Source organism: Arachis ipaensis, chromosome B02 (assembly GCF_000816755.2).
Source record: "Arachis ipaensis cultivar K30076 chromosome B02, Araip1.1, whole genome shotgun sequence".
NCBI lineage: Eukaryota > Viridiplantae > Streptophyta > Magnoliopsida > Fabales > Fabaceae > Arachis > Arachis ipaensis.
Genome location: NC_029786.2, coordinates 43981892 through 43994944, shown reverse-complemented (window position 1 = coordinate 43994944; position 13053 = coordinate 43981892). Strand labels below are relative to the sequence as shown.

General features: G+C 37.1%; 1 protein-coding gene across 2 annotated transcripts; it reads left to right on the top strand.

Moving 5' to 3' along the window:
- On the top strand, nucleotides 7516–12909 carry LOC107625264. 2 transcript variants are annotated; one of them, XR_002357385.1, is made up of 3 exons: nucleotides 7516–8699; nucleotides 12111–12196; nucleotides 12657–12909. XR_002357385.1 is itself a non-coding variant. In XM_016327858.2 (2 exons), exon 1 carries the CDS (start codon nucleotides 7688–7690, stop codon nucleotides 8687–8689), a length of 1002 nt encoding a protein of 333 aa, XP_016183344.1. In that variant the 5' UTR covers nucleotides 7520–7687; the 3' UTR covers nucleotides 8690–8699; nucleotides 12657–12909. The 2 variants fall into 2 exon arrangements, 1 of the variants encoding a protein (XP_016183344.1); XM_016327858.2 differs by lacking the exon at nucleotides 12111–12196 and having other exon boundaries at nucleotides 7520–8699.

Genomic DNA, 13053 nt, shown 5'->3' with positions numbered 1-13053 from the left:
TGATACTCTTCTTGATTCCAAATCCTGGGATCTCGTTTCTAAAAATTCCTAGTTCTACCCCACTCAGTGTTCCCCCTCCCCTCCTCCCCTCTCTCTTTTTCTCTCATGTTGCCTTCTCACAAACTACTCAAACATTGAAAATTATTTTTGATATTAGATTGACAATAACATTTTTTAAAATTATGGACCAGTTAAATGTTAAATTGTTAATCTCAAATGTAGTACAATTTAATTTAAGATATATACAAAATTAAAACCCTTAAATTTTTTAGGTACATAACTGATGAGCGGATAATTTATACGCTTTTTGGCATTGTTTTTAGTATGTTTTTAGTAGAATCTAGTTACTTTTAGGGATGTTTTTATTAGTTTTTATGTTAAATTCACATTTCTGGACTTTACTATGAGTTTGTGTGTTTTTCTGTGATTTCAGGTATTTTCTGGCTGAAGTTGAGGGACTTGAGCAAAAATCAGATTCAGAGGTTGAAGAAGGACTGCTGATGCTGTTGGATTCTGACCTCCCTGCACTCAAAGTGGATTTTCTGGAGCTACAGACCTCAAAATGGCGCGCTTCCAATTGTGTTGAAAAGTAGACATCCAGGGATTTCCAGAAATGTATAATAGTCCATACTTTGAACGGGTTTAGACGATGTAAAAGGGCATTGAACGCCAGTTCTATGCTGCTGTCTGGAGTTAAACGCCAGAAACAAGTCACAAACCAGAGTTGAACGCCAGAAATACGTTACAACCTGGCGTTCAACTCCAGAAAGAGCCTCTGCACGTGTAACATTCAAGCTCAGCCTAAGCACACACCAAGTGGACCCCGAAAATGGATTTATGCATCAATTACTTACTTTTGTAAACCCTAGTAACTAGTTTATTATAAATAGGACTTTTTACTATTGTATGAGACATCTTTGACATCCTTGATATCTTTGGAATCATCTTTGGACGCCTGGTTCTTAGATCAGAGGGGCTGACCATTCGGCCATGCCTGGACCTTTCACCTATGTATTTTCAACGGTAGAGTTTCTACACTCCATAGATTAAGGTGTGGAGCTCTGCTGTTCCTCAAGAATTAATGCAAAGTACTACTGTTTTTCTATTCAATTCAATTTATTCCACTTCTAAGATATTCATTCGCACTTCAACCTGAATGTGATGAACGTGACAATCATCATCATTCCCTATGAACGCGTGCCTGACAACCACTTCCGTTCTACCTTAGATTGAATGAGTATCTCTTGGATCTCTTAATCAGAATCTTCGTGGTATAAGCTAGATTGATGGCGGCATTCATGACAGTCCGAAAAGTCTAAACCTTGTCTGTGGTATTCCGAGTAGGACTCTGGGATTGAATGACTGTGACGAACTTCAAACTCGCGATTGCTGGGTGTGGTGACAGACGCAAAAGGAGGGTGAATCCTATTCCAGCATGATCGAGAACCTCAGATGATTAGCCGTGCTGTGACAGAGCATTTGGACCATTTTCACAAGAGGATGGGATGCAGCCATTGACAAGGGTGATGCCTCCAGACGATTAGCCATGCAGTGACAGCGCATTGGACCATTTTCCAGAGAGGATCAAAAGTAGCCATTGACAACAGTGATGTCCTTACATAAAGCCAGCCATGGAAAGGAGTAAGATTGATTGCATGAAGACAGCAGGAAAGCAGAGGTTCAGAGGAACGAATGCATCTCTATACGCTTATCTGAAATTCTAACCAATGAATTACATAAGTATTTCTATCCTTATTTTATGTTTACTTCTTATTTAATTTCGAAAACTCCATAACCTTTTAATATCCGCCTGACTGAGATTTACAAGGTGACCATAGCTTGCTTCATACCAACAATCTCCGTGGGATCGACCCTTACTCGCGTAAGGTTTATTACTTGGACGACCCAGTGCACTTGCTGGTTAGTTGTGCGAAGTTGTGATAAAATATTGAGATTACAATTGAGCGTACCATGTTGATGGCGCCATTGATTATCACAATTTCGTGCACCAAGTTTTTGGCGCCGTTGCCGGGGATTGTTCGAGTTTGGACAACTGACGGTTCATCTTGTTGCTCAGATTGGGTAACTTTCTTTTCGTTTTCTTTTCAAAAATTTTTCAAAAAAATCTTTCAAAAATTTCTCCTTTGTTTTCGAAAAAAAAATTAAAATAAAAATGTTTTCAAAAATATATTTTTCTTCAGAATTTTTAAGAATGAATTCTAGAGTTTCATGAAGCATGTTGAAGCCTGGCTGGCTATAAAGCCATGTCTAAATTCTTTTGGACTGAGGTTTTGGCCTAAAATTGAATGAATTACTCTCATATTCATGCTAAAGCTTGACTGGCTATCAAGCCATGTCTGACCCTTTGATTGGAGCTTTAGACTAAAGAGCATAAGATTCCTGGAATTCATATTAAAAATTTTGGAATCCTTATTTTTCTTTTTCAAAATGATTTTCGAAAAAAATTAAAAAAAAATCATAAAATCATAAAAATCAAAAAAATATTTCATGTTTCTTGTTTGAGTCTTGAATCAAGTTGAAAGTTTGGTGTCAATTGCATATTCATTTTGCATTTTTCGAAAAAATTCATGCATTTATAGTGTTCTTCATGATCTTCAAGTTGTTCTTGGTAAGTCTTCTTGTTTGATCTTGATGTTTTCTTGTTTTATGTCTTTTCTTGTTTTTCATATGCATTCTTGCATCCATAGAGTCTAAACATGAAAGATTTTTAAGTTTGGTGTCTTGCATGTTTTCTTTGCATATAAAAATTTTCAAAAATAAGTCTTGATGTTCATCTTGACATTCAAAGTGTTATTGGTGTTCATCTTGACATTCATAGTGTTCTTGCATTCATCACATACTTTGATCCAAAATTCTCATGCATTGCATCATTTTGCATGTTTTTCTCCCTCATCATTAAAAATTCAAAAATAAAAAAAATATCTTTTCCTTTTTCTCTCTCAAAATTTCAAAAATTAGATTTGACTTTTTCAAAAATTTTTAAAAATCTAGTTGTTTCTTATGATTCAAATCAAATTTTCAATTTAAAAATCTTATCTTTTTCAAAATCTTTTTCAAAAAAAAAATTCAAATCTTTTTCACTTTTCTTATTTATTTTCGAAAATTTTAAAAACATTTTTCAAAATTTTTTTTCTTATCTTTATCACATAATTTTCGAAAATAACATCATCAATTAATGTTTTGATTCAAAAATTTCAAGTTTGTTACTTACTTGTTAAGAAAGATTCAAACTTTAAGTTCTAGAATCATATCTTGTGATTTCTTGTGAATCAAGTCATTAATTGTGATTTTAAAAATCAAACCTTTTTCAAAACTAATTTCAATCATATCTTTTCAAAAGTATCTTCTTATCATATCTTTTTCAAAAACTTGATTTCAAAATATCTTTTCTAACTTCCTAACTCCTTATCTTTTCAAAATTTGTTTCAACTAACTAACTAACTTTTTGTTTATTTCTTATCTTTTTCAAAACTACCTAACTAACTCTCTCTCTCTCTAATTTTCGAAAATATCTTCCCTCTTTTTCAAAATTTCTTTTTTATTAACTAATTATTTTAATTTTTTATTTTAATTTTCGAAAATTACTAACCTTTTTCAAAAACTATTTTCGAAAATCACTAACCCTTTTTCAAAAATAATTTTCGAAAATCCTTCTCCCTCGTATCATCCACTCAGCAATAGACAGAGAACTCTGAACAAAATACCTCTAATTTAGCAAACTTAGTCTCTGATCTATCTAAGGCTACTGTGAGTTTTATGAATGAAACAAGGTCATCCATTAGAAATTTGGAGGCACAAGTGGGCCAGCTGAGTAAAAGGATCACTGAACTCCCTCTTAGTACTCTCCTAAGCAATACAGAAGAAAATTCAAAAGGAGAGTGCAAGGCCATTGAATTAATCACCATGGCCGAACTTGTGAAGGAAGGAGAGGACGTGAATCCCAAGGAGGAAGACCTCCTGGGACATCCAGTGATCAATAAGGAGCTTTCCTTTGAGGAACCAAAGGGATCTGAGACTCATCTAGAGACCATAGAGATTCCATTGAACCTCCTTATGCCATTCATGAGCTCTGATGAGTATTCCTCTTCTGAAGAGAATGAGGATGTTACTGAGGAGCAAGCTGCCAAGTTTCTTGGTGCAATCATGAAGCTGAATGCCAAATTATTTGGTATTGAGACTTGGGAAGATGAACCTCCCTTGTTCACCAATGAACTAAGTGATCTAGATCAACTGACATTGCCTCAGAAGAAATAGGATCCTGGAAAGTTCGTAATACCTTGTACCATAGGCAACATGATCTTTGAAAAGGCTCTGTGTGACCTTGGTTCAGGGATAAACCTCATGCCCCTCTCTGTAATAGAGAAACTGGGAATCTATGGGGTGCAAGCCACTAAAATCTTATTAGAGATGGCAAAAAATTCAAGAAAACAGGCTTATGGACAAGTAGAGGACGTGTTAGTAAAGGTTGAAGGCCTTTACATCCCTGCTGATTTCATAGTCCTAGACACTGGGAAGGATGAGGATGAATTCATCATCCTTGGAAGACCCTTCCTAGCCACAGCAAGAGCTGTGATTAATGTGGATAGAGGAGAATTGACCCTTCAATTAAATGAGGACAACCTTGTGTTTAAAACTCAAGGATCTCTCTCTGTACCCATGGAGAGGAAGCACAGTAAGCTCCTCTCATTGCAGAGTCAACCAGAGCCCCCACAGTCAAACTCTAAGTTTGGTGTTGGGAGGCCACAACCAAACTCTAAGTTTGGTGTTGAACTCCCATATCCAAACTCTAAGTTTGGTGTTGGAGAGTCTCAACAATGCTCTGAACACCTGTGAGGCTCCATGAGAGCCCACTGTCAAGCTATTGATATTAAAGAAGCGCTTATTGGGAGGCAACCCAATTTTTATCTAATTTCTATTTCTATTGTTTTTCATGTTTTATTAGGTTCATGATCATGTGGAGTCACAAAATAAATATAAAAATTAAAAATGGAATCAAAAATAGCAGAAGAAAAATTACACCCTAGAGGAAGACCTTACTGGCGTTTAAACGCCAATAAGAAGCATCAAAACTATTGGGAGCAAATCAACACCTCCCTAGGAGAATTAAGTTCCAACATGGGACAACTAAGGGTGGAACATCAAGAGCACTCTATCATCTTTCATGAAATTAGAGAAGATCAAAAAGCAATGAGGGAGGAGCAACAAAGACAAGGAAGAGACATAGAAGAGCTCAAGGACATCATTGGTTCCTCAAGAAAGAAACTCCACCATCACTAAGGTGGACTCATTCCTTGTTCTTACACTCTCTGTTTTTCGTTTTCTATGTTAAGTGCTTATCTATGTTTGTGTCTTATTACATGATCATTAGTAGTTAGTAACTATGTCTTAAAGTTATGAATGTCCTATGAATCCATCACCTCTCCTAAATGAAAACTGTTTTAATTCAAAAGAACAAGAAGTACATGAGTTTCGAACTTATCCTTGAACTTAGTTTAATTATATTGATGTGGTGACAATGCTTCTTATTTTCTGAATGTATGCTTGAACAGTGCATATGTCTTTTGAAGTTATTGTTCATGAATGTTAAATATGTTGGCTCTTGAAAGAATGATGATAAGGAGACATGTTATTTGATAATCTGAAAAATCATAAAAATGATTCTTGAAGCAAGAAAAAGTAGCAAAGAACAAAGCTTGCAGAAGAAAAAAAATAGGCGAAAGAAAAAAAAATAGAAAGAAAAAGAAAAAGCAAGCAGAAAAAGCCAAAAGCTCTTAAAACCAAAAGGCAAGAGCAAAAAAGCCAATAACCCTTAAAACCAAAAGGCAAGGGCAAATAAAAAGGATCCCAAGGCTTTGAGCATCAGTGGGATTTTCTGGAGCTACAGAACTCAAAATGGCGCGCTTCCAATTGTGTTGGAAAGTAGACATCCAGGGCTTTCCAGAAATATATAATAGTCCATACTTTGAACTAGTTTAGACGATGTAAAAGGGCATTGAACGCCAGTTCTACGCTGCTGTCTGGAGTTAAACGCCAGAAACAAGTCACAAACCAGAGTTGAACGCCAAAAATACGTTACAACCTGGCGTTCAACTCCAGAAAGAGCCTCTGCACGTGTAACATTCAAGCTCAGCCCAAGCACACACCAAGTGGGCCCCGGAAGTGGATTTATGCATCAATTACTTACTTCTGTAAACCCTAGTAACTAGTTTATTATAAATAGGACTTTTTACTATTGTATGAGACATCTTTGACATCTTTGATATCTTTGGAATCATCTTTGGATGCCTAGTTCTTAGATCAGAGGGGCTGGCCATTCGGCCATGCCTGGACCTTTCACCTATGTATTTTCAACGGTAGAGTTTCTACACTCCATAGATTAAGGTGTGGAGCTCTGCTGTTCTTCAAGAATAAATGCAAAGTACTACTGTTTTTCTATTCAATTCAATTTATTCTGCTTCTAAGATATTCATTCGCACTTCAACCTGAATGTGATGAACGTGACAATCATCATCATTCCCTATGAACGCGTGCCTGACAACCACTTCCGTTCTACCTTAGATTGAATGAGTATCTCTTGGATCTCTTAATCAGAATCTTCGTGGTATAAGCTAGATTGATGGCGGCATTCATGAGAGTCCGGAAAGTCTAAACCTTGTCTGCGGTATTTCGAGTAGGACTCTGGGATTGAATGACTGTGACGAACTTCAAACTCGCGATTGCTGGGCGTAGTGACAGACGCAAAAGGAGGGTGAATCCTATTCCAACATGATCGAGAACCTCAGATGATTAGTCGTGCTGTGACAGAGCATTTGGACCATTTTCACAAGAGGATGGGATGCAGCCATTGACAAGGGTGATGCCTCCAGACGATTAGCCATGCAGTGACAACGCATCGGACCATTTTCCAGAGAGGATCAAAAGTAGCCATTGACAACGGTGATGTCCTTACATAAAGCCAGCCATGGAAATGAGTAAGATTGATTGGATGAAGACAGCAGGAAAGCAGAGGTTCAGAGGAACGAATGCATCTCTATACGCTTATCTGAAATTCTAACCAATGAATTACATAAGTATTTCTATTCTTATTTTATGTTTACTTCTTATTTAATTTCGAAAACTCCATAACCTTTTGATATCCGCCTGATTGAGATTTACGAGGTGACCATAGCTTGCTTCATACCAACAATCTCCGTGGGATCGACCCTTACTCGCGTAAGGTTTATTACTTGAACGACCCAGTGTACTTGCTGGTTAGTTGTGCGAAGTTGTAATAAAAAGTTGAGATTACAATTGAGCGAGAAAGGAAAATATTATCCCTCATTCGTTATGTTTAATATTTATTTTTCGGTGATGGTCCTCTTTTGTTGATATCTTTAATATTAAAAAAGATGTTTAGGAATAACAAAATAATATATTATTTCTAGAAAACCAAAAGAAACAAAAGAAAAAGGCAAGAAAACAAAGTGAAAAATTCTACAAAAGCCACATATTCCAGCGTCTCTTCTGTTCCCTGCCAACCCTGGTCGTAATCTTGTGACCTCAAAATCTCAGCGCACACTCACACACACTACAGTACACACTACACACACTTCCTCAGTCCAAAAGACCAAAACCACAACCAACCAAAACCAAGCGAACAAAAAATCAAGCAAACACAGACCTTCCGATGTTGTCATCGCCCATACTTGTCTCCCTCACTTTCTTCATTTCCCTCCCTCTCGTCCTCCTCTTCTCCCCACAATTCCTCACCACCTCTTACCTCCCCTTCACCTCCGACACTCACGACCACACCCTCTTCCGCCGCGCCAGCGTCACCGCTGCTCACACCACCACCACCACCACCACAAACAACCCCAAAATTGCCTTCCTCTTCCTCACAAACTCCAACCTCTCCTTTGCCCCCTTGTGGGAGAAATTCTTCTCCGGGCATCGCCATCTCTTCAACATCTACATCCACGCGGACCCGTCCTCCACCGTCGCCGATCCTGGCGGCGTCTTTCGACGCCGCTTCATCCCTTCCAAGAAAACCAACCGCGCCTCGCCTTCCCTCATATCTGCCGCCCGCCGCCTCTTGGCATCCGCCCTCATCGACGATCCCCACAACCAATATTTCGCCCTCGTCTCCCAACACTGTGTTCCTCTCTTGTCTTTTCAATTCGTTTACAGTTACTTATTTTGCAACTCAATCCACTCCAGTTTCATAGAGATACTCTCCAACGAGACCAACCTGTATGACAGGTATGTAGCTCGTGGAGAAAACGCCATGCTGCCGGAAGTGCCGTACGAGGAGTTCCGGGTCGGGTCACAGTTCTTTGTCCTGACCCGGAAGCATGCGGCGGTTGTGGTGAGGGACAAGAAGCTGTGGAGGAAGTTCCGGCTTCCATGCGTGACAGAGGAGCCATGTTACCCAGAGGAGCACTACTTTCCGACGCTGCTGTCCATGGAGGACAGGAAGGGGTGCACCGGATTCACACTCACAAGGGTTAATTGGACCGGTTGCTGGGACGGGCATCCTCATCTGTATACGCCGTCGGAGGTATCGCCGGGGCTCATTCGCCGGCTAAGAGTGTCAAATTCGAGCTACCCGTTCCTCTTCGCGAGAAAGTTCTCGCCGGAGTGTCTCGCGCCGCTTATGGAAATCGCTGATGATGTCATTTTCCGGGACTGAATTGACATCGGTAAGTACTTTTTTAAGCATGCTATGTCAAATTACTGTCAAATATTCTTTTCTTATGATCTTATCTTTGATGCAAGTGTCATCATTTTTACTATTAATTATTTTTAATGTTTCCTTCCCTAATTATCAAATCATATTTTTAATTCCTAATTGTGGAATAGAGCATATCCAATTTCATTGAATAGCTTGAAAACATAAGTAAAAAGCAGCCAATACTTGTTTATTTTGAGGAAATGGTCAAATTAGTCATTACGTTATTCATTCTCTAAATTAGTTATTGATAGATTTTTTTAGGGTTAAGTACAATTTTGGTCTCTACGTTAGAGGCAAAAATTTATTTTATCCCTGGCTTTTTTTTTTTTTTTCCTGCTATAAAATGGTCTCGAAGGTTTTAATTTGTTTTAAAATCGTCCTTCTTATCAAATTTTTAATTTTAATTCCAAAAATATTCCTAAGTAAAAAAATTAATTTTAATTCCAAAAATACTCCTAATTAAAAAAAAAAAGAAAAAGAAAATGGGTTAAACGGGGAAGGGAAAAGGGTATCACGGGGGTGTTTGGTTTGGGGAAGGGAAGGGAAGGGAAGGGAAGGGGGAAGGGCCACCGCTCCTGCTCCTCCTCCTCGCCCTCGCCCTCGCCGTCGTCGTCGCCTCATTGTCGCCCTCGTCTCGCTGCACCTCGACCTCGCAGCGCCGCGCCCTAGTCTGGCCCTCGCCCTCGTCTGGCCCGTGCTCTCGTGTTCGTCGTCGTCCAAGAGGTGGTGGTGGTGGTTGTGTGCGAAATCTGAGTTTGAGTTCTGCATTTGGGTTCTTCATTATGATGATGATGATTTTCTGATGTTTCTTCTTGATATTTCCATTATTCATTATTGTTGTTGTTCTTCTGCTTCTAGTTGCTTTTGTTGTTGTTCTTCTTCTTATTCCATTATTTGTTGTTGTTATTGTTGTTGTTGTGCTTCTTGTTGTTGTTGTTTCATTGGTGTTTCTGCTTCAATTTCTGGGTTCACTTCAGCTTCTGGTTCTGCTTCTGTTAATTTTGGGGAAGAAGGGGAGGGTGTTTTCGTCCGAAGGACGATTTTGAAACTAAGTTAAACTTTAGGGACCATTTTGTAGCGAAAAAAAGGTCGGGGACGAAATAAATTTTCGGCCTCTACGTTAGGGACCAAAATCGTACTTAACCCATTTTTTTAATCAAATTCATTCCTTAAAAATTTTAAATTAGTCATATTAGTATCTTCGTCACTTTCATGGCTAATAGCGTCAAAGTTTGTTGGTGTGGTATGTTAACTACCATCACAACACACACCTAGTTGGACTATTAACATGATTGGTTTATGAAATTAGATCAAATAAACCCAAATTGAGTGATTCTAATGCCTCAAATTTTCTTCTCAATTTTAAGTTTTGATTTTATCTAATTTCATAAATTTATTATCTTAATAGTCAATTAAGACTCTTAGGTGTGTGTTGGGATGTCACTTACCGTGTCATATTAGCAAATTTTGACACCATAAATAAAGAAAGTAGTGGAAGGATTAACATGACTAATTTAAAATCTTTAAAAGACGAATTTGATTAAAAAAATATTTCGGAGACCAATTTGGAGAACGAGCGATCTTTGATGGATTAATTTGACCATTTACTTTATTTATTTTGCAAAAAATAAAGATTTTTAGGATGATAGATAATTTCTCTCTAAATATTGTAAAATCCAATAAAAGATTTCTAAATCTGATCATTTGCACACAGAAAAAGTGAGAAAAAAAACTCTCACAAAAGGGAAAAGAGAATGCATTGGTCTGAAATACGAGTAGAAATTTCACTACGTAAAACCTCCCTAAGGTCGATTCCTGAATTGCATCCTGTGTGAAACAAAGAATTGGTAAAGTTTATCCTGTGGATTTAGATACCTTGTGTGTATGTTAGAGATATGATGCTGGTGGTAGATATTCCGTCTTGTGGTTTCACTTTCAATTGATTTTTATCTGCACTAGTTCTCATAATTTCTTTGGTTGCACCCTTCCACGTTACTATTGTAGACCCAAAACGGCTTTTGCTTATAGCAAGTCTCCATGATTGGTTATTATTCAGATACCCTACTTTGGAGTGGATAAAGTAGTAGTTAGTTTGGATTGGCTTAGTTGAGTCTAAGGGCCATGAGGAATTATTCTTTTATTATTATTATTCTTGTAGAATTGCGTTAACAATATTACTCGTGTTATTAAAGCAACTCAGGGTAAATTCATTAGTTTGGTGTAGGTGTGTAGTCTAAGGCTTGGGGGCATTTGATCTAGTTCACGAGTTTAATTATTTGGAGGAAAATGTTTTTGTTGGAGGGAGGTTTATTAAACCTCTAAATCTTCCAAAACTCCTCTTTTCAAGTTGGGGTGTGTTTGCAAGCTTGCAAAAAGAAAAGGAAAGCTTTGGAGGGGAGGAAGGGAAAGTAAAGCCAGGACTTATAAGTTTCTCTTGATCAAGGGTTTGAAATATAAAAGAAGGGCAATAGAGGACTTAGAATATATTTTTACAATATATTCTTTCATAAAATAATTTATTGGAATTAGTATATTTTATAAATAGTACAATAATTTAGTAGGGATAAAAATGTACGGTCAAATAAAATTGAATGAAAACCTAGAAAAGAGAGGTTATGGAAGGTCACCAAAAACTCTTGACCTCCGAATAATAATACTTGTGAACTATATTAAATCCTTCAAAGGCTTTCTCTCCAAAACTTCTTATACCAAACTTGCAATGTCACCCCAGAATTCTGGAGTTTTAATCAGATTTTAATATAATTACAGTTTTATTTTCTAATTTTCTAATAAATTATTGAAATATCGTATGTCTATAATTCTATACATATAAATTCCAATACATTATTCTAATGAATGTATTAGGGATAGCTTTATAAATGTTGGTCGAGAAATGTTAGAAGGCTATCAGAATTTATTGTTTTTGGCCATCACTTAGTTATCAATTCAATTCCTTTAGTCTAGTAATCCAACAACGTACTTTATTCCATACTTTTAAATATTAATGGCTAACTAATGGCCAAAACCAATAAATTTTGATAACCCTCTAGCATTCATCAGGTAGATATGCACTTCTAATGTCATTTTATGATCCATCCTTAGAGAGGTTGTATCAAAAATCATGAGAGAATACATAAAGAAGTCTTCAACATTAGTACATAACTGAATTAGGAAGTGTACTTATCAGAGGTACCTAAAAGTGCCTAAGTCTGTTGTCAATTTGATAACTTCTGCGTGGTGAACACCATATGATGTGTGGCTATGTCGTTTGTTGTACTCAATCCTCTTAATCACAAAACTTAAAAAATAGTGACGACCATTTTATTCACGTTTCATATGGGTCCTAATTTTGAGTATATTTATGCACCAATTTGTTCAGGCCAATCAATACCAGCTTTAGCCACCTAAAGCGTGTGAACAGATAGGATGTCCATATTTCAAAGCAAATCGGTTCTCTTTTACTCAGTTATTTACCTTTTCTTTCTTTCCTTTCGTTTTCTTTCTTTTATTTTAAGCTAAACGGGAGCTTCAACTTTTGGAGACACCTAATTTGGTTTGCCCTTCGGTTTTCGGGTTTATGTTGCTTTTACAATATATACCACTGGAAATTTTTCAGATATTCCAAGAATACTGATTTTCCAATAGTTTTAGCTATTCATCTCAATCATAAATATTATATATTTATATATAATTAAAATGAACAGCTAAAACCACTGGAAACGGGTATTACTAGAAAACCTAAAACTATTCCTATACGACTTACTAGTGAATTAAGGATAACAAGTTCCATGTCTTGTTATGATCCTTTAGCTACCCACCGTTAACTGTCCTTACAAATTCTATAATGCCATGCCATTTACACTAGGCGAAAAATTGACACAAGCGCGTAATTTTCTGCTCCTTTTGTTTTGTGCTTTTTTTTCAGGGAATCTTTGATGAGTTCGGGAATACTGAAGACATCTTAATGTAAAATGCCAATGTCTTGGAGTCTTCTTGATGTGTATAGAAAATTCGATTGCTTTTTTAACTGTAAAGTGTAATTGTAATTCGAATTTCAAGTGTGTGAATGAACAAGGTGTTTCGGTATGGGCTGCAGAAAAAAGGCAAGGCTGGTCTCCAAAGGAGGCCTAAATTGTCAATTAATGAGCAATAGTTCAACTGTAAATTCGGGGTACATTTTTTTTTTTTTTTTTTTTGGTAACTGGGTACATTTTGTTTATTACTAGTGTTTTTACCCCGGAATATAAATTTTTTAGAGTTGGTTTCCCACGGTATCCCCCAACCCGGCAGGTCAAGGACTAATCCGTCGCGGTACTGAGCTC

Bases quoted from the DNA above. Each gene is read 5' to 3' on its own strand.
- LOC107625264 (XM_016327858.2), top strand. From the start codon at position 7,688: ATGTTGTCATCGCCCATACTTGTCTCCCTCACTTTCTTCATTTCCCTC.